The sequence below is a fragment of the Manacus candei genome, unplaced genomic scaffold, assembly GCF_025592945.1.
Source record: "Manacus candei isolate 608988 ecotype Guabito, Panama unplaced genomic scaffold, ASM2559294v1 h1tg000082l, whole genome shotgun sequence".
Lineage (NCBI taxonomy): Eukaryota > Metazoa > Chordata > Aves > Passeriformes > Pipridae > Manacus > Manacus candei.
The window spans coordinates 4232257-4252893 of NW_026138130.1; the positions used below are offsets into that span (position 1 = coordinate 4232257).

The 20637-nt window shown below is 61.7% G+C and overlaps 3 protein-coding genes across 5 annotated transcripts; all 3 read right to left on the reverse strand.

The window, feature by feature from the left end:
- Positions 1 to 151: 151 nt before the first annotated feature.
- On the reverse strand, positions 152 to 5675 carry RASSF1 (Ras association domain family member 1). Of its 2 annotated transcripts, XM_051811483.1 has the most exons (6): positions 5389 to 5675; positions 4486 to 4607; positions 2176 to 2280; positions 1805 to 2093; positions 1107 to 1222; positions 152 to 998 (listed from the first exon to the last, which is right to left on the reverse strand). In XM_051811483.1, the coding sequence occupies exons 1-6, from the start codon at positions 5636 to 5638 to the stop codon at positions 852 to 854; spliced, it is 1029 nt and encodes a 342-aa protein (XP_051667443.1). In that variant the 5' UTR covers positions 5639 to 5675; the 3' UTR covers positions 152 to 851. The 2 variants fall into 2 exon arrangements, with proteins under 2 accessions (XP_051667443.1, XP_051667442.1); XM_051811482.1 differs by lacking the exons at positions 4486 to 4607; positions 5389 to 5675 and adding an exon at positions 3224 to 3375 and having other exon boundaries at positions 154 to 998; positions 2176 to 3148.
- Positions 5676 to 6697: 1022 nt separating this feature from the next.
- ZMYND10 (zinc finger MYND-type containing 10) lies at positions 6698 to 17073 on the reverse strand. Of its 2 annotated transcripts, none has more exons than XM_051811455.1 (12): positions 16942 to 17073; positions 16123 to 16231; positions 15452 to 15568; positions 14324 to 14377; positions 14079 to 14222; positions 12053 to 12141; positions 11660 to 11760; positions 10206 to 10378; positions 9780 to 9905; positions 7952 to 8073; positions 7651 to 7776; positions 6698 to 7000 (listed from the first exon to the last, which is right to left on the reverse strand). In XM_051811455.1, the coding sequence occupies exons 1-12, from the start codon at positions 17034 to 17036 to the stop codon at positions 6913 to 6915; spliced, it is 1344 nt and encodes a 447-aa protein (XP_051667415.1). In that variant the 5' UTR covers positions 17037 to 17073; the 3' UTR covers positions 6698 to 6912. The 2 variants fall into 2 exon arrangements, with proteins under 2 accessions (XP_051667415.1, XP_051667416.1); XM_051811456.1 differs by having other exon boundaries at positions 16989 to 17014.
- An 89-nt stretch (positions 17074 to 17162) lies between these two features.
- On the reverse strand, positions 17163 to 20618 carry NPRL2 (NPR2 like, GATOR1 complex subunit). Its single transcript, XM_051811465.1, has 11 exons — positions 20519 to 20618; positions 20289 to 20380; positions 19682 to 19850; positions 19364 to 19472; positions 18853 to 18989; positions 18483 to 18580; positions 18359 to 18395; positions 18118 to 18211; positions 17916 to 18033; positions 17556 to 17698; positions 17163 to 17287 (listed from the first exon to the last, which is right to left on the reverse strand). The coding sequence occupies exons 1-11, from the start codon at positions 20588 to 20590 to the stop codon at positions 17220 to 17222; spliced, it is 1137 nt and encodes a 378-aa protein (XP_051667425.1). The 5' UTR covers positions 20591 to 20618; the 3' UTR covers positions 17163 to 17219.
- Between the last annotated feature and the right edge of the window lie 19 nt (positions 20619 to 20637).

Here is a 20637-nt window from a genome sequence, read left to right on the forward strand (position 1 = left end):
CGGCGGCGCGGGGCGCGCCCTCCTTCCCGCCCCGGGGGCCGCGGGTTCGAGCCCCGCCCCTCCCGCTGCTCCCCCGAACCACGTGCGGGGACCCACGGCCCGCTGGCAGCGCGGAGGGCTCCGCGTCCCGTCCCTTCCCGCCCAGCCAAGGACACACCGCAGGCCAGGCCTCGTCACCAAGATGTCTTTATTGGTGCTCGATGCCCTGCTTCCCCCACAGGGACAATCACTCATCCAGGGACACTCTTCCCCCAGAACACCCATTCCCCTGGAGACACACACTCTTAGGTGATACTCACTCCCCCTGGACACCCACTCCCCTGGTGATACCCACTCCCAGAGGGACATTTGCTCCCTCCAGAACATCCACTCTTTTGGGGACACACACTCCCAGGTGACACTCACTTCCTGCAGGACACCCACTCCCCTGGGGACACTCAAATCCCCAGGGGACACGCTCCCCTCAGGACACCCACTCCTCACTCCTCTGGAGACACACACTCCTGGGTGACACCACTCCCCTGGGGACATCCAATCCCCCAGGGGACACTCGCTCCCCTCAGGACACCCACTCCTCTGGGGACACACACTCCCAGGTGACACTCGCTCCCCTCTGGACACCCACTCCCCTGGGGACATCCAATCCCCCAGGTGACACTCGCTCCCCTGGGTTCACCCACTCCCGGGTGACACTCGCTCCCCCCAGGCACTCCCACTCTCTGGGCCGGCCCCATGGGGGCTGTGACAGCCCGGTGGGTCCGTGGTGCCCCGTTCCACCCCCCTCCCCGGTGCCCCCCGCCGGCGGACGAGAGTCCCGGTGCACTGGCTGGCCTCGGGCGCGGGCGTCGTGGTCACCCCGGCGTGCGTGTGGCCAGCGCCTCCTGCATCTTCTGGCGGCAGCGGGCGTAGCGGTGCCGCAGCCGCCGCACGTGCTCCTCCTCCTCCCGCTGCAGGATGCGCAGGAAGTTTTGCAGCTCCGGCAGCGTGAAGGCGTCCCACTGCAGGCACAGGGGCTGCCATCGCGACGGGGACCTGCCGTGTCCCCCCGCGGCCCCCTCTCCCCAGGGATGCGGGTGCCAGCCCCCCCCCTGTCCCCCCACACTCACGTTCACCTCCCCGGTCTCGTTCTCCTTCAGGACGAAGCTCAGCACCTTCTCGCTGGGGCCGGCCAGCAGCCGCAGCCGCAGGGGCTGCTCCTCGTCACCCAGCTTCCGCAGGTACACTGCAAGGGTGGCCACAGGTCACAGCAGGGACAATGCCAGGGGCACAGTGCCACCACGGGGACATAACCCTCACTGGGGACACCACTTTCACAGCAGACACCACTTCTATGGCAGACTCTGCTCACCCATGGTGACAAGGGACAGTGCCACCAAAGGGGGGATACCACTGCTGCAGGGATGCTGCCACCACGAGGATGCTTCCACTACAGGGACATCATCACCGCAGAGTAAACTACTGACATGGGGGAATCTGCTGTCACGGGAGGGGGGAGAGGGGGAGGGACACGCCCATGGAGACACAGGACACTGCCACCAAAGCAGGATACCACTGCTACAGGGATGCTGCCACCACAGAGATGCTGCTACCCTGGGAAAGCTGCCACTGTCAGGGAGGTCCCTGCTGCCATGATACTGCCACCATGGGGAACACCACTGCTATGAGAACACCACTGCCATGGGGATGCTCCCAGCATGGGAAACCCCATCATTCTGGAGACATTGCCACCATAGGGGAAACTGTCACTACGGGGACACAGCCACCGCTGTGGGGACAGGGCCACCTTGCTCGTCAAGGGCACTACCTTGCTCATCCTTCTCAGACCTCTCGAAGAGGGCAAACTTGCGGGGGTTGTCAACGACGGTGAACTTGCGGAGGAGGGCGTCGATGACCTCGCTGGCACGGGTGTGCGACAGGATGTGCAGGTGCTTCACGGTGCCCTTGGGCAGGTAGAAGGAGGTTCGGCGCTTCACGCCCTGGCTGTGCGGCCGCCCCGCCTGCAGGGCGGGGCCCCTCTTGGTGGCCGGCACTGAGACGGGGCGCACCAGCTTCAGCTGCACCTTGATGAAGCCGGTGTAGGAGCCGTCCTTGTTCTGCGAGACACCAGTGGGGGGGTGAGCGGAGACAGGGCAAGGCACCGTGCCCCTCCCGCCCAGCCCTGCGCTGGCCCCGTACCAGGCTCATGAAGAGGTTGCTGTTGATCTGGCTGTTGTACTCCTTAATCCGCTGCTCCACCTGCGTCTGGTCCAGCTCTGTCTTCTCCCACTCGCTGGGCTCATCCTGTGTGACAGCAGCCGGGCTGAGCAGCACTGCGGGCGGGGGGGATCTCCCCGCCTACCCCGGTTATCCCGCCGGCCCCCGGCCCATCCCGCGGCACCGACGGACACGCGCGGGCGGTTGCGCGGGGTTGCATCAGCCCGGCTGGCGCTGAGCTGGGCTGTGCCGGGGAAGCACAGCTGAGCTCACCGCGGCCCCAGCCCTGCTCCGGGGACACTGGCACCGGCCGTCCCCCCCAGCCCTCGTCCGTGGGGCTGCGGGGGTGGGTGAACTCGGCTGCGAGTACACCCGGGGATGAGCGTCCCTTCCCGGCACCTCAGATCAGAGAGGCGTCCCGGGCAGCCGACAGCCCGGCACCAGGGCGTCTGGGCAGGCTGGGAGCCCGCGGGGACGCCCTGGGATTTGAGGTAGGAGGGCCGGGCCGGGGGTGCAGCCCGCCCATGCCGCCGGCACCCCACTTCAAAGTGCTGGTCCCACACAAGGGACCCAGGCATCCCGGCTAGGCGTCCCTGCCACCCGCACCCACTAATGAGTATTTACGTGGGGCTACGAAGCTGCCACACAGTGTTGCACGTGTCCCCACGGCACTGAGGGGCTCCCAGCCCTGAAAGCCACCCCAGAGCATGCAGGCACTGCCGGACCCTGCGGGGGTCCCTGCAGGATGGGGACAGCTGTGAGGCTGCCTATGGGGCTCACCCTGTCTCCCCCAAATGCTGTCCTTTGCCCTCTCCGGGAGCAGCTCCAGCCTGGAGGGCCTTGGGATGGCCGTGCCAGACAGCAAAACTCCACTGACCCCACGGTGCCTTGCTCACCCCACATCCATCTGGGCAGGGCCAGCGTGTCCCATGGCATGGCCATGCTTGCTGCCACTCTTGCTGCCCCACGGCAGGGCCACGCTGACCCCACGCCCAGCCCCACACTCACCCCGCAGCAGGGTGATGCTCACCCCTATGCTCACCCCATAGCAGACCCACGCTCACTTCCCAGACAGGACCACCCACATCCCGTGTGTTCCCCACGCACCAAGCCCACCCTCGCCTGCTCCCCAGCACCCAGCCCCGGGGGGAAGGGGGTGTGCTTCTCGATGACGTCAGCCGTGTCCCCCCATGACGTCACGCCCCGGGACCGACCTGGCGGCGGCGAGGGCGGCGGCCGAGGGAGGTGCGGGCGGTGTAGAAGAGCTCGGGCTCGGAGTCGGAGTCCTCCTGGCTGCAGTAGCCGCTGCTGGCCGTGCTGCCCCCCGTGCCCCCCGCGCCGCCCCGCCGCAGGGCCAGCGCCGCCGCCCCGCAGCCCCCGGCCCCGCCGCCCCCCGCACCGGTCCCGGGCACGGCCCCGGTCCCGGCGGCGCTGGCGGAGGGCACGGCCCGGCCCGCCCGTCCGGCGGCCCCGCCGGGCCGGCGGGCACACGGGCACACCCGGCCCCGCGCCAGCCCGGCCGGCCCCCGGGCTGGGGCCCGGCTCGCCCCGCTCCCGGCTCGGCTCAGCCCGGTCCCGCTCCTGGGCCCGGCTCCGCTCAGCCCGGCCCTTGGCTCGGCTCGGCTCGGCCCGCTCCCGGTCCCTATCGCGGCTCGGCTCCGCCCGCTCCCGGGTCTCGGTCCCGGCTCAACTCCGCCCGACCCCAGTCTCAGTCCCGGCTCGGCTCAGCTCGGTCTCTATCGCGCTCCTGTCCCGGCTCGGCTCCGCCCGGTCCCTATCGCGGTCCCGGCTCAGCGCAGCGTCTCTCGCGTACTGCCCCGCTCCCGGCTCGGCGCGGTCCCGGTCGTGCCCCGCCCCGGCCGTGGGGCTGACGCGGGCCGGGGGCGGCGCGGCGGCCCCGCTTCCGGCGGTGACTTCACCCGCGCCCGCCCGGACACGGCTGTGCCCCGGCATGGCTCGGATCGGATCGGCTCGGTGCAGAGCGGGCAACTCGGCACGGCACGGCTCCACCGCCCAGCACAGCCCTGCAAGGCTTGGCACAGCCCAGCATGGCACAGATTCACACAGCCCAGCAAAGCCCAGCCCAGTCCAGCCCAGTCTAGTCCAGCAAGGCTTGGCACAGCCTGGCATGGCACAGCCCGGCATGGCACACCAAAATGCAGCAAGGCTCGGCACAGCTGTGACATGGCCTCACATGGCACAGCCTGGCATAGCCCCCCCACAAGCCTGGGCAGACCCCAGCTTGGCCACCCTCTGCCCATGCTCTCCCTCAGGGATGGGCCCAGGCCTTACCACGTTGGTGTCCTTCTCCAGCACCTGCTCGTTGCCATCATCCTCATCACTGGCACCCGGGGGGCCACTGCAGTCCAACCGCACCAGGGCCCGGCACCGGTAGTGGCAGGTGAAGCTGCAGTCTGGGGACAGGGACAGGATCAGTTGTCACCACCACTGGCAGCCTGGGTGTCAGGGTCAGGGCACTCATGCATGGTGGGACAAGGGCTGCATGGGCTGCCTGCCCATGCAGTGCCCAGGGACCCACGGGTAGCACCCACGTGGGACATGGTGCTGTGCCACGTGCTGGCTGGTCCTGCAGTGCCTGTGTGCCCTGCTGGGCTGTCCAGTGTCAGACAATCAGTGCCTGGTACTGGGATGCCCAGTACTAGGATGCCCAGCATGGGTACCAGTGTGAGTGCCCAATACTGGGATGCCCAGTGGCCAGTGAGGATGCCCAGTGCTGGAATACCTGGTACCTGGTGCAGGTGCCCAGTAAAGGGATGTGGGGTGCCTGGTGAGGGTATTCTGAATGGAGTTGCCCGGTGCCTGGTGAAGGTGCTCAGTATTGTGATGTCCAACTAGTGGGAGTGCCCAACACCAAGATGCCTGGTGGGAGTAATTGGTATCGAGCACCCAGTGTGGGTGCCCAGCGCTGGGATGTTCAGTGCCTGATGGTGGGATGTCTAGTGCCCAGTGAAAGGGGTGCCCGGTGGTGGGGATGCCCGGAGGTGGGCTATCCAGTGCTCGGTAGAGTCACCCAGTGCAGAGGAAGCAGAGTGGCGGGATGCCCGGTGCCTGGCAGGGATGCCAGGTGCCGGAATGCTCGATGGCGGGGATGCCAGGTGCCGGGATGCCCGGTGCTGGGAGGCAGGATGCCCAGTGGCAGGGGTGCGGGGGCCCGGGGCGCGGCGCGGTACTCACGGCGGCACTGGAGGCTCTTCCTGCCGCCGCCCCAGACGAAGTCCCCGCAGAGATCGCACCAGGTGTGCAGCCCGCGGCGCCGCGGCTCGAAGCGGTGCCCGCCGCCCGGTGCCGCCGTCAGCCGCGGGTCGGGATGCGCTCCGGGGCCGGGCCGGCGGGCCGGGCTGATGCGCAGAGCGTTGGCCCGTTCCAGGCGGCCCCGGCCCGGCCGCGGCTCCGGCTGCAGCTCCCGCAGCTCGATGAGTTCCATGGCCCGGCAGCCGCGGGCGCTGAGCGGCGGCGAGGCGGGGGCCGGCACCGGGGTCGGGGCCGAGGCCGGGGCGGGGACCGGGAGGAGCCGCCCTGTCCGGGCACCGCGGGGGAAACTGAGGCAGGAGAGGGGGGGACGGCGAAACGCCCCGGGGTCTCGATGGCCAACTCCGGTCCCGGCGAGGCCGGCGGGGCGGGCTGGAGGCGGGGATGAGGCTCCCGGAGCCGCCGCCGAGGAAGGGGGGGGCCCGCTCCGGCAGTCCGGCTCTCTCCACCACCTCTCTCAGGACCGGGACAAGCTGCGGTCTCTACCTCAGTTCCCAGCGGGGAAGGGGCTAAAGGCACCTCTGGCAGCCAGAGAGCCTTGGACCCACTCGGGCTGGCTGCAGCCCTGGACGTGCAGCCTGGGTTTGGTGTGAGTTTACTCCATGCTCCAAGCTCGGGCTGCTCAGTCCGGGCTGCAGCTGGACCGAGGTGGTTTCCTGCCTGCTGTCATGGGTCCTGCAGCAGCAGCGCTGCTGCAAAGCCTATTTTGGGGTGTCAGGGAGTCTTAGGCACCCCATCAGCAAAAGGACATGGCCTCGCCAACCTTTCCCAACCATGCTCAGACCAAGGCTGCAGCCCTTCGGCAGTGAGAGGTGAGGATGCACCCCAGGTACATCCCCACCAGTAAACCCTGTTTACCGGTGATACTGGTGGGCAGGGGGCCAAGCCCTCAGTGCTAACACCACATCAACAGAGAGGAAAGGGGGGGAATTGTCCCTGCGAGGTGGCAGATGAGGAACACCCGAGAAATTCACAGCGAGGTGTTTGTGCAAACCACATCCTCTGCTCCCCACGCTGCTCTAACGACAGTAAGAGGTGGTGGGAGGCCTTCTCGCCCCCTTCTCTCACCGGCTGCAGAGGGCTTGGTCCTTCTGGTAACCACATCCTTACAGGCTTTTTTTTGGGTTCTCTGGGATTTCTGTTGTTGCAGAGGGGAAAACGGACACACATGCCTCTCCCTGGGTGCAAGGGAGGAAAGGAAGCAGTTCAGCATCTTCAGCTAGGAGAAGAAAAAGCAGGAGCCAAGCAGCTGTGGGGTGCACAAGGAGTTTTATTAGAGAAGGCAGCATGGTGGGGTAGTGGGAGAGGAGAGGACAAGCCCGGCCAGTGCTGCCTGGGGCTGGGAGCAGGCAGAAGGGGCCTTTGCCAGCTTCTCTCCAGCTGCTGGGCTGCACACTGGGGAACCTCAGCCTCGCTGAGCTATGGGCCAGATGCCAGACACCCCTTCTCTTACAGGTCATCCACAACACTCCTCGGCACCTCAGCCATCAGGTTGCAGGCAGGCTTGTGCTTCTGCCAGTGCTGAACCTGGCAGGCCCTGTGGAGGGTAAAGCTGCTGTCAGGGGCAGTGGAGCCATGTCCACCCCTGGGAGTGAAGGAGTAACAAGGACAAACCCCAGCACCACAGTCCCCTGGGCACTGGAGGGGAGCTGGCATGGCCCAGCATTAGCCCAAGAGGGAGATGGACGTGGCCCCCAGTTCCGGGGGCTAAGACGGTTTAGCACCAGACCTTGCCAGATGGTTCAGGACCAGAGAAGATTTAATTTACTGCCACCATCCCAGCTGCCACATCCCAGCCTGTCACCTGCACCCACGGGGTCATGGGTGCTTTCCTCCCCACCCCTGCCACACCAAGATGCAGAGGAAAGAAACAGTGACACCACAGAAAACCCAGCCCGTCACTGCTGTCACTGTGGGTAGAGGCAGCTCAGCACCTCACAGCTGCACCACAACACTCACAAGCACCTCCTGCACCAGCAGCCCAGCACATCACCCTCCCACAGATTTGGAGAGGTACGTGGCCAGTGGAGAGCTGGCGGTGCTGAACAGGGGTGGGACTCCTGGCTTGCCCTGGCCCTTTCTCAGTATCCTCTGGTGAGGTCTCTGGTGCTCTGGGGAGCACTGAAGGGCTGCAGGGGGGGCCACAGGGGACTGCAGGGGACACAGGGGGTGGCAGGGCTCCCTTACCGCGTGCAGTACCATTCGTTCCGGCAGCGAGAGCACCTCTTGGCTGCTTCTACACCACACACCCTGCAGCGGGGCTTGTCGGGGGCCAGAGCCTCCATCATGTCCAGGCTGTAGGTTTGTGCCCACCTGTGCAGGCAGAGAGGGGTGAGGCTGCTCATGGGGAACTGCTGACCTGCAGCAAGCTGTCCCCACTGCACCCTGCCACCACAGACCCCTCTGTCCTTCCAGTGCTGAGCTCCAGCCCCTGCTAATGGGGATACTGGCCCCACTGGCACCCCACGTGCACGTACCAGGGCCTCACCTGCGTGCCTGGAGCTTCAGCTCCTCCTCGGTGGGGCTGAAGGCGTGCTTCACCTGGTGCTTGGCAATGGCCTCCCACTTCCCCGAGTTTTTCTTGAGGATGTGATCCCAGATGACAGGAACCTGGTGGGAGAGGCAGGGCAGGAGGAAGGGCAGTCTGACCAACAGTGCTGTGGTTTGGGGCTGTTCAGGGGGGAGGCAGCCAGCTCTGGGCACAAGGGTGAGGGTGAGCAGAGGCAATGTGTGCTTTTGGGTACATGGAGGGGAAGGATCCACTTGCCAATGAGCGTTCGGGTGAAACAAGGCAAAACTTGGGGTCTGGTTGGGAATGAGGCCCCGAGGCCTGGGCTCCTGAAGAGAAAGCCCTGGGCTCTCAGCACCCTGCGTGCTGGCAGCAGCATGAACCCCGTGCTCCGGAGCCGTTTGCCTGAGCAGATTTTTCCACTCGTCACTTCCCTGAAGATGAACACTCGGGGAAGGGCTGGCCAGTTCAAAAGGAAACGCGCCAGCCAAGAGCAGCGTGGGGAGTTCAAGCTCTGGAGAGGACGATGCTGCTTCAAACAGCACTGCCTTCTCCAGCAGAGTAAAAATAGCCAGGCCTGGAAGGGGAGGAGGCTGCTCTGGGAGCAACCGAATGGAAAAAGGCCTTTCCTTAGCTTGGCTCAGTGACAAGGAGTGAGTTCACCGCTTTCTGGGCAGAGCAGGGAGCCCATGTCTGTGCTTCCAGCTGGCTCCCCCTGCCTGCCCCCCGGGCTCAGCCCTGGTCGTTGGCACGAGCAGGAGCAGCAAGGGCACAAAAGCGGAGCTACAAGAAGGGCAGCAGCCTGGACAGGGTCCCCAGCGTGGCAGCTGCCTGTTGCTGTGCCACCGACGCGCTGGCAGTCGAGGCACTTGGCCTGAATCCATGTCCACCTCCGCCCTGCTGCCATCCCCAGCCCAACCACTCAGCTTGCTGGTCTGCAGCTTCCCCAGGCCCAGCTCTTGGCCTGGGCTGTGCCTACGGATCAGCCACATGCAGTGCTGACAGGGCACGTCACCCTCCTCCCAGGCCATGGGCCAGGTACGTGGGGACAGTGTGCTTCCCCTCCACACAGCCCAAAAGACCACTGCCCAACCTACTCATCTGCTCCAGGAAGTGGTATGGGAGCTTCCAGCAGTGGGGAAGAGCCTCTGCTCTCCCAGCTCTTCTCAGTAGCCTCTTTGCAGATCTGCCCCCACATTCAGTTTCTCCCCTCAGCTCACTAGAAGGCAGTGGAAACACTTTTCTCCAGAGACTACCATTGCACAGATTAAAAACCCAAGAACCTCATGGGTGTTTGAAGACCATCAGTGCCCAACTCCTGAGGTCCACACACCAGCTGGGACCAGTTTGACTCCAGCCTCTATCAGCAGACTGTGTTGTCCCTCAGTACACAGTGTGCCAATAAGCCCCCAGCCAGGGCTGTAAAAGGGGACACTTCCCAGGGAAGTCCAGAATTCAGCAGGAAAACACTGATAAAAGTTAGACGAAGAGTTAATTGTCAAAACAAGCCAGGGGCTGTGTCTGCTCCATGCAGCCACCATCCCAGGGACTCTGTGTGACCTGGAGAGCTGTTTATACCACAGCATTTATGTCTTTAGATGTGAGTGCTTGGCCACTGCAGTGGCAGGACAAAGCTCTCACATCACCCACAGGCAGCTTTGCTGGCAATAAGAGTGTAACTACAAGATGGGTGCTTGGCTGTTTTTCCAGGGTACATCTCCAGAGTTTAGTGGGAGAAGAAGGAGGTAGAGAGTTATCAGGCTTAAAGCAGAGCATCTGGAGAGGTGAAGGAAGAGCCAAAGGATACCTGCTCCAGGATGAGATCCTTTTTGGGGGGAGCTGGCTCTGTCACTGCCAAGTGGCTCAGAAATCTCTGCATCTCCATCAGGTTGGGCAGCTGGTCAATGAGGACATCTGTCAGGAACACACGGAGCTGTGGCCGCAGAGGGGAGAGAGAATGGAGAGAGGTCAAGACAAAGGAGTCAGAGCTGAGGAAGCAGCAGGGCAAGAGCAGGGATCTGTGAGGCACTGGCAGAGTGAACCACAGGGGTCTCATGAGGTGCATTAAGGAAGGCAAGCCTTGCTGCTGCTGGTACAGTGACAGACCTGCTGTTATCCCACCGCTGGCTCCTTGGAGCGCACAGTGAGGATGGGTGAGAGTCCAGAGGTGCCCAGTGCTGGCAAGGTCCCACTCTGCTGCAAGGCCCATGGCCTTTGTGCTGCAGGGTCCTACCTTGAGGAGCTGGCTCTTGTTGAAGCCATCAAAGTGGTATTTGCGCTGGCACTCGGGGCTGAGCAGGAGGTTGAGGAGGGCAAGCCACACCTGCCCATCGAGTTTGGTCATCTTCACCTGGTCTTCAGGGGGCACCACGTGCCATGTGCCATTCTCAAACTTCTTGAGCTTGCCTGAGGGACAGAAGAAGCAGGGAGACACAGTACTGCCTGAGGGAAGACAGCTCAGAGGTGGGGATGCTGGCCTGTGGTCACTGCCTCACTTCACTTGCAGGAAAGTCCCTCTGCTTCTGCCTGCCTCAGTTTCCCCACCCATTGCTCAGCATAGCAGCCTACTTTGTACTGAGGCAATATATTAGAGAGTAAGTAAAGCAGAAAGAATATGTATTAAAACAATAGGGCTGTGGCAGGAATGGAAGGATCCCTGAGACATCTCCCTGTGTACTTGGCCAGGAGTGTAGAGGACTGGTAGACAGTTGCTGCAACAACAGAGCAGCTGAAGAGGCACGTTTTGGGGTACCAGCATGGCAAATACCCACCCTTCCCGAGTTTTCTCTGTCAAGGAAAACCAGAAGTAGCATGGATGTAACAGAAATGACAAAACAAGCTCCAGCAGCTACTGTGCAGCTCTGGGGGATGGAGCAGGATGTGACCCTGCATCTGCACAGCCTGGAAATGCCTTTGCGCTTGTCTCTTTCCAGTCCCTCCCTCAGGGCCTGGGATCAAAGCTCCCTCCAATACCCCAAGTGCACAGGCAGAGAGAAGGGATGTGTTTCATGGCTGGAGGAAAGAGGAAAGCTCCTACATCCAGCTGGGCTGCTCTCGGCAGGCACGCAGCCACGTGCTTCCAGCAGCTCTTCCTCCCCTGCCCGTGCTGTGACCCCCTGGAGCAGGGCTGGGGGGAGCACAGGTTCCCACGCTCCAAGCCCCTGCTCTGAGGCAGGCAGGGGGGGAGCTGGGAGGCTTGGGGGGGCTGAAGAAGTGCGGGAGGCGATGGCTGATGGGCACAGCCTGATCAGGGGCCTTTGGCAAGAGTGAAGCTCAAGGACCAGCAGCATCAGGGCAATCGGTTTGCTGCCGGGGACCCCATGTCTGGCTCTGATTCTTAGTGCTGTCCCGGAAAGGTGCAGGCAGGCTGGGATTGGAACTCTGGTCTGTGTCCAGAACACTCCTCAGAGGAGCACATGGGCCTGACAGACATGTTACACTCCAGTCCTGACCATGATCAATTCAGAAAAGACCCAGCCCCATGTGAGGATCAGCTTTTGGGAGCACTGCCAGGCCCCCAGCCCAGCTGTGCTGCAGCTGTTCCCAAGCTTCAGTTGGTGAGCACTAGTGAGGAGCTGGAGGGGAGGGGAGAGGGAGAGCAGCTCTGCAAGGGCTCAGCCCCCTCAGTGGATGCAGGCCCCAGCACAGCACCATGGTGCCACAGGAACCACAGGGCACGATCCATACCAGCTTCCCAGCAGCTCCAGGGGCAGTGCTCCACCAGCTCGACGAGGAGGCAGGGCAGGTTGTGGGTGTTCAGCATCCGTGTCAGCGCGCTGAGGGGCAGGCTGGAGACACGACAGAAAGGGTGAAATGGCACTCACAGAGTAATGCCAGAATCTGTATCTTCAAATGCTCCCTGAGGCAACTGGGAGAGGTGGGAAAGAAACAATGCTCTGGGTTCCCCGGGAGTACCAGGGAGCAGGGTGGAGTGCTGCTGTGTTTTCCTCCCAAGGCACGGTGCCACTGCCACTGGGGGTACAGCCAGCTGCTGAACAGGGTCCAGGCACCCACTGTGACCCCATGGGAATCTCATCCAGAGAACTCAGCACGTGTCCTCTGCTGCTCCTGGGCACCCACCTCTCCACCTGGTCGGTGATGAACCGCAGCACAGACAGGGCCTTCAGGGAAATCTCGAACTCCATTGCCTCTGCCTGCTTCTGCAGCTCCTGTGGAGGGAAAAGCACAGCCTTGGGATTTCAGGCCCCATTTCCCAGGAGCTGTTGACTGTGCAGTGGTAACCACAGACTGGGGAGGAAAACAGAGCCCTTCAAAACAAGCTGTTTCTCATTCTCATTTCCCTGCCTGTTTGCCAGGGCAGCCACTGTAAGTGCTTGCAACCCACTGTTGCTCATCCCTCATCTTCCTGACAGGTCATGACTGACTTCCAGCAGCAGTGCTCCTGCACAGGAGGCTGAAAGAGGCTGGTCCCAAACCGCTCCTCTCTTCCCCTTTGGGGACCATCTTGTGGCCCATAGCCCTGCAAAGACCTGTGAGGGTTGAGGGAGGAGGAAACTGCAGAGGAACCAGAGGAGGAGAAGAGAGAAACTTGACCCCGGAGCAGCTGCAGCCCTACATCCACCCCCCCTGCATCTGCCTCTCCCCTCCAGCTAGAATATCTGCCTGTGGTTATCCCAGCCCGCAGCTCTGCCACACTCTCTAGCCACCCAGCCTCCTTCCCTTCCCAGACTGCATTGGACACCCTGCTCATCCCCACATGCTCAGCCTAACAGCCTGGCCACCCTCTGACTCAGCCTCTTTCGAGACCACGGGGATGGCTATGCTGAGCAGGGCCAAGTTCTCCCTGGCCCAAGCAGAGCTTTTCTCCAGTCCCAGATGCTCAGCAGCTCACACTTCTGCGTGCAGAGCACTGACCTCAGCATCTTGTATTTCTCCAAAGTGCCACTGCAGCAGTTCCCTTCCAGATTTCCGTGGTAAGCAGCTCTGCGTTCCCTGTACTGGTGCCTCACACATTACTAAGAAAGCCTTATGGGCTCTTCCTTCCTCTCCAAATTGCCCTAGTGAGGCTTTTTCCTACAGCTCCTCCCGGTATCCAGACCTCATCTCTGTTACCTTGAGGCAGGGACTATCTTTTGCCTGTGCTTCTGGGGCACAGCAGAACAGGGGTTACGACCATACACAGTTACAAAGGACAAGAGGCTCCACAACACAGGAGAGGGCAGGAACAGCTTTTTCATAGGGGTTATTGTACAAAGGGTCAGGAGAGGCTGGAATGAATCAGAGGAAACGAGGCTTCTTGGGAGATGAGTGCTTCTGAGAACCCTATTGGCTCAAAAAGGTCTGGGTTTTCAACTTCAGTCATGTCAAAGTACTAACAGAGACAGCTCCTTCCCCTCCCCAGCTGGGAAAACATTTCCTGGAAAACATCCCTATTGTACTCCAGAGCCCTCCACTTCCTTCCCTTTTCTGGAAGAGGGGCACGTGCTTGGGCAACAAGCCAAAGGACAGAGGCCCAGGGATGTACAGGCTTCCTTTAACCCTGCTCCTCCAGACACTCCTGATGTGCAATTTCAGGTGCTGAGAAGCACCAGAGGCAAAGAGATCTCCCACTGCAGGAAGGTGTGTGTGGCAGCCTGGGAACACCCGACTGGGAACAGCTCTGGGCTTGCTGCTGGCCCACACCAGCACAGAGGAGGTATCTCTTAGGGAGCAAAGGAAGTTGGGGGAAGCACATTAGGACAATTCCTAGTTGTAGGTGAAGCCTCTCATGTTTAACTCCAGCAGCAGCCTGACCCAGGATGGCTTGCCAAGCTCCAGGGAGAGACACCCCCGCAGCTTCCAGGAGCAATGGCAAACAGCCAAACCCCTGCAGTGTCAACTCTCCAGCGTGTCCCGCCCCGGAGCTCCGAGTGCATCCCGCAGGAAGCCTCAGCCTGTCACTGTCACCAAAGAGGGCAGAAGCCTGGCTGCAGGGTAGAGCTGCTGGCAACAGAGGAGCACCAGCATAGACACCCTGTGAGATGGGTGGGACTCGCGAGGATCACAGCCAAGGTGTTCTCCATGGGAAGGTTCCCCTGTGCCTCTGCAGGCTGCCCACATTCCCCACCACACATGTCCTCAGCTTGCTCCAGGAGTTCCTCCTCACCTGCATGGACGAGGGGCTGGCCAGGTCCTGGGCACGCAGCTCCACTGTCTGTCCTTTGGTGCTCCGGGCCGCGAGCAGGGTCAGCTTTCGGTGGCAGTAATCAATTAAATCCAGAATGCTGTCCTCTGCTGACTCACAGATCTCCTTCACAACGACAGGAGTTTCACACAGGGCCAGTCCCCACAGCCATAGCCTTCCACCCCCCAAGGGACTCTCCACTGAGGAAAGCTGAACCTGCCTCTTACCTTGTAAAAAAACACCGTCTCCAAGAGGTTAATGATGGAGGCTTCATGGTGCAGCTGTGGGAGGAGGATGGCAAGAGTGAGCTAACAGTGGAGCAGCACTGAGCACTGGGACAGCTAAAAGAGCTCTTCTAAGAACCTGCTTGTGTAGTTGTGGCCAAAAAAGCTAGTCCAAGAGAAAAACACAAGTGATGCAACCTTTAAAACAACCCCAGTTCATGCAGTTCATATTAATGTTTATGTTAACATGCCTGAGACACTCTAACACATCGATGGAGAGCCACTTTTCCCAGCAGGCAGGGCTTTGCCTGTGCTGCAGGGGCAGGATAACCACAGCCCTTGGTGAAGCTGCAGCTCCTGACTCTGGCACAGAGCCACTGCCAGGACAGCGCTCTGCATGGCTGTGCTTCTCCCAGCCCCTGGGACTGGGGCAGACAGCCTTGTCCCAGGGCTGGGAACCATGGGATAACTGCCTCGAGGCCATTGGCTGCTCAGGGAAGACACCACCTTGCCCCAGCAAGGTGCTACCCTGGACTGAAAATGGGCTAAAGCTTCCAAGACTTGGGCAGATCTCCCTTGGTTCAAGCGCTGCATCCCTCTGCAGTGAAGTCCAGCTCTGGAGATCACTCTCTTGCCAAGAATGGCCCAAAGGACCACTGCTCCCAGGAGCAAAGTAAGAAAAAAGTTACATTTTTGTTAAGCCAGAGGCATGTAACCTCAGAGAGCTTCTGGCTGGAAGTGCCAGAGAAAAACAGGGCTGAGAGAGGGGCAAACACCCCATTGGTATCACTGCCTGGGAGCGAGGGCAGCACTGGGAGCTGTGAGCCAGGAGCTCAGCCACCTCCAGGAGTGGCTTTTGCTGCATCCAGCAGCTCCTGCAAGCCCCTGGGTGGGATTAGAGAGGGTACAGCCCTCCACAAAACCAACCTTCCCTGGGAGCAAGTCCCTGCCCTTCCTGGGGGCAAAGGCATGTTGTTGTTTGGGGCTGTAGGAAACCAGGCACTTCCCACTGTGTCCCACTGTCCACCACAACCTGGCGAGATGTAAAACCCCAGCTCTGACACCTTGAGGGTGACATTTATTTTCAAGGGTTGCTGTGCCCGCCCCATTTCCACCCTGCCCTCTACTCACCACCACATAGATGGGGAAGGTGCTCCTTGGCTTGAAGTCCTCCAGCCGGCACAGCACGGGAAAGACCTTGTGCTTCCAGATCTCCACAGAGATCAGCTCCCCAATGAGAACAGGAATCTAGACAGGGAAGGGATGGGGAAGCAACACCTTTCAGACCAGTGCTGCAGGGGGAACCAGTTTTGTTGCTAATGGTCAGCCACGCTGGAGTCCTCCCAGGGAGGAAAGTGGCCCTGGGGCATCCTCTGTATTCATCCAGATCAGGAACCAACAGATTCTCCCAACAGAGCAGTGGGCAGAGCTCCTGGGGCTGCAAAGGGGAAGGTGATCCTGAGGGGCTGGGCAGATCCAGGCAACCACACACCCTGGTGCAGCCCAGCACATCCTGGGGCTGGGACACCTCAGATATAGGGCAGAGATCTGCAACTGGTGGGGCCAGTGCATAAAAGACACCAAAACAATCTCCAAGAGAGAAACCAGAGACCAGCAAGCAGAAATACCACAGCTTGATCTTTAATTTTTTTTTTTTAGAAAAAACAAAACTGACAAATGTCACCAGTCAAATGACTTTTCCAGAGATACAACAAGATTCTTCACCATTTTATTCTGAAATTGCACATTGCCCGCAGGACAAGCCCAGCTGGGGGATCCCTCCGGCCCCCAGGGAAGCTCACCTTGGCGTAGGTTACCAGCAGCTCGGTGAGCAGCTGCTCCTGGCCAGCAGAGGCGCTCAGGATGCCGTGCATGTTCAGCTTCTCCACATACTCGTGCTGCCGAAGCCATCTGGGGGGCAGCCAGCGAGGACATCTGTGCCACAGACCCCTGGCCAATCCGGCACAGGGGCTCTGCTGTGCTCCCGAGGGTCCCTCGTGCAGGGAAACCTGCTCTTGGAACCCCCAAAATCCCCTGCTGTGCTCTGAGCCTGCGGTCCCTGGGGTAGCAGGTCCACTGGGGCAGCCCTGCCCTCCTGCCTGTACCCAGCGACACCTTCACTGGGGACACCACTGGACTGGGGGGCCCCTCTCCATCCCCCCTTCCCACACAGAGCGTCCAGGGCACCCCAGATCTGGGACTCTTCTTTGGCTCCCCTCCCCCTAGACCCCCCCTAACTCTGCCAGTCCTTTGAGGAAGGCTCTAGAATCGTGACCCATCCTCTCCCCCGACCCCACACGGACACTCCAGATCCGCGACCTTTCCTCGCCCTCCTACTCCCGAACCCTCCGTTCCTCCCCAGTCCTTCCAGGAAGGCTCCAGAACTGCAGCCACTTCTCTCCCCTCACCCCACCCTTACCCTCTGGGCTCACCCCAAAACCAGGGCCCCTTCTCTCTACCCTAAACCTTCTGACAACCCCGTTTACCCCCACCGTGACCCCCTGGGGGGGCGGGGGGAGAAAAACCGGGATCCCTCCTCTCCCCGCAGAGCCCCAAAAGGGACCCCCCCAAATTTAAATGCCCTGTCTCACGTTCCCCCTCGCAGGACCCTGTCCCCGCACCCCTGCCCGCCGGTGTCCCGCAGCTCGGTGCCCTGCAGCGCCCGCACCAGCGCCTCGGCCTCGGCGGGCGGCAGCGGCGCGGGCACGGCGGCCATGGCGTCCGCCCGGTCGCTATGGCAACGGCGGCGCCGCTGCCGCCCCCTGCCGGCGCGGAGGACTCGCCGCGGGCGGCCTCTGCTGCCCCCTGGCGGCGCGGAGGAACGGGGGACCCACGGGGGACACGCGCGGTTGGGGGGACACGGGGGACACGCGGGGTCTGGAGCGGGCCGCCCCCGCCGTCACTTCCAGCACACGATGATGTTGGGGTCGTTCTCCAGGCGCTCATCCAGCTCCTTGTAACTCATGCCTGGAGGGGAAGGCAGCGCGTGTTAGTGGGGTGTCAGTGGGGCGCCCGGCACTGGTGTCAGGGGGGCTGGGTGGGCTCCCCAACCCTGCCCCTGGCACCATGGGCTCGGCAGCCCGGCTTGGCACAGAGCCTCACCCACAGTCCCATCTCCCTGTGGTCTGAGGGCTCCCAAAGGGTGAGATCCCCAAACCAGCATACAGTCCTGGGCAGGCAGATGTTCCTGTGTCTCCCGCCAGCCCCGGGGCCCGCGTGGAGCCTGGATCCGTACCGGTCTTGCAGCAGATCTCGTCGTAGCTGTGGCAGCCTGTGTACAGCCGGGCCGGGTGGCTCCGCTCGTCCCGCGTGACCTTCACGGGGTATTTCTGGAGCCTCCGGATAAGGCCCTTCATCAAACCAAACTGGATAAGCCTCCTGGGGACAAGGAGGGAAGAGACTGGGACCACAGTGCTGGGGTGCCAAACACCCTGACTCCCTGCAATCCCTTCTGGTTCCACCATGCCCCATCAATGCCTCATGTTTCCTACCCTAGGGACACAGGGACTGGCTACTCCCTGCTTGCTCCCCCACACTGTCCCTGCCACCCCTGGTGTCACCACTGCCCTTGGGGACTGGGCAGGAGGGCTCTGACCTCTCGTCCACCCTCTGGAGCTGCACGGTGTAGCGGGAGATGAGGTCTCTCACGGTGGTGCCAGGGCTCAGCCCGCAGTACAGCTGGAAGACATCCCTGAGGCTGGCTCGCTTGTGCCCTGTAGAGACAAGTCACCAGTTAGCTGCCCTGTCCCCCTGCATGACTCCCTGTCTGCCAGCAGCCCCAGGTGGGGTCACTGTACCTTGCTTGGTGACGTAGGACAAACACTCTTCCTGGAGACACTTGTCATCCACCAGGTCCTGGACCTTTGGAGTGGTGCAGTAGACATTGGAGTACTGGAGGGTGAGGGAAAACCAGCTCTGTTCAGCTGTGACTCCAAGAGACAGACCCAGCCCACTCCCACCCTGTTGTCCCCCCAACACAGCCACTCCAATGGCACAGCCACGCCCAAATCCCACTCACAGTACCACGGCCTGACCCACCTGGAGTATGGAGACAAGCGTGACAACCCCATAGTACCTGCAGATGGACAGGGAGACGTGAGAAACCTTCTCTGCCAGCCCCCACCCACCTCCTCGAGCTGTCCAGGCCCCTCCAGGCACTCACAGCAGGTTCTGCACGGCGATCCGCACCAGGTTCAGCTCCACGTCGGCTTCCGCGGAAATCTTCTGGACGTGCCGAAAGCCGTCTATGTAGGGCAGGATCTGGGAGGGGAGGAGGCAAGAGCTAAGAGGGGAGAGATCAGAGAGTCCCCAGGCATCACCCTGAAGCCCAAGAACCTCCTCTGTGTCTGGGCAGCTCCATCCCCAGCAGTGCTTTATGCTCATGCTGGGTGAATGGTTTGCTCGCAGCACAAAGACCAGAGGGGCACCAAACTCTGCTCATTATTGTGGCGATCTCCAGGACAGCCCAACTGCCCAGGCAGTCTGGAAACATCTCCCTTTCAATGCCTGCTGCCATGGTAAAGCACACAGACCTGCTGCGTGGTGAGATCCCACTGGGAGTTGAAGAAGTCATCCTTGTCTTGGGTGAAGACGGGGACATCGTACTCCTGCACGATGGGGGGGTCTGGGCGCTGCTCGATCACCTTCAGGTGGATGGTGTTGGACTCATCTGCCCAGGAAAAGGGAAAGGCTCAATCCCCATGGAAACCTGTGCTCCCTCTGGAGCTCACAACCATCAGCCCCAGGAAAAGGGAAAGACTCAATCCCCATGGAAACCTGTGCTCCCTTTGGAGCTCACAACCATCAGCCCCAGGACACCACGATGCCACATGGAACAAGGTGTTTACAGCCCATTAACCCCATCCCACCCATCCCTCTGGGGCACCCAGGGCAAGGCTGGCTCAGACACCCCCAGCTCCAAGCATAGACAGGCAGGGAGCTTCTGGGAGCAGCACAGGCAGAGCAGACCCAGGCAGGGGATGGCCCAGCTGCCCCCCCCCAGCACCACCCAGCCCTGCTCCTGGGCCAGCACAGCTGCCATACCTATGGGCAGGGTGCACTTCCCTTTGGCATTCAGCTCCTCCAGCAGGATGGTCATGATGGGGACCAGCTTCTGTTTACTCTCCTCGTTGGAGATGAAGCCACTTTCCAGCTGGAAAGAGCAGAAAACCACGTCAGCTCCTCCAGCAGGCTATAGGAATCTGGATCTCCTCCCTTAAAATTCAAGTGATCTTAAAGTTGGTAAAACCAGTACAATGCCCTTCCCAGCAATGCCCAGTACCCCATGATGTGCTCCAGGACACCAGTGGGGTGTCCACACCCTGTGGGGAGGATCAGGAGGCAGCCAGGCTCGAGTTTCACCTCGAGGGTGGTGAGGTAGCCAGCCAGCTTCTTCACAATGGGCTCCAGGGCACAGGCCTTGGCTCTGGCGTCGCACACGAAGCCCAGGTTGAAGAGCAGAGCGTTCCTGCTGTACTTCTTGTGCTCGATGCACACGGGGCAGCCGATCAGCTTCTTCTCCATGGCTGTCCTGCAGGAAGACACATAAAACCTGCACCCACAGCCTCGGGGAGATCTCAGCCCTGCACAAGGACAGCTCCTGGTTGGCTGTGGAGGTGGGGGCTTCTCTAGTTTGCAGGAAATACGATGGCTAATCCCTCCACGCTAAGAGTGCAAAACACACTCTGAAGAAGGGGGAGGAAGAGTCAGTCATCGGAGAAGAAAACAGTTTCCCTTCAAAAGCAGCACAGCTCTCCTGACTCGTTTGGCTTCCCTGGATTCGAGGCTGACGGAGCAGCACACGCAGCACCAGCCACCCCCAAATCAGACACCCACCCCTGCACGGTACCTGCAGGCACGGCAGTGACCCTGCTGGCCACGGGGACAGCACCCCCTGAGACCTGGCACTGTCACAGCACCGCGATGTCACCCCTACCCAGCGGGGAAGGGACCGGGGCTCTGCACTCACACGGTGATCAGCTTGTTCTGCAGCTCGGGCTTCGTGATCACGTACACCTGGATGGTGTCGAACAGCTCCCGGGAGATGAAATCCTCCGGGACCTGCGGAGGCACAGGAGAGTCCGTTCCAGCCGAACCCCGGGGAGCAGCCGCCACCGCTGTCCCTGTCCCCATTTCTCCCCCATGGGCGCTCCCGTGCCCTAGTCCCAGCCCGCCCGCTCCCGGCCCCTCGCCCCGCACCTGGTAGGTGATCTTGGGCCCCAGCGTGGGGTGGAACTCGCTGAAGAACACGCACTCGATCCGCCCGCCCATGGCGGCACCGCAGCGAACGGCCCGACCCCGCCGGCCACCGTAGCGAC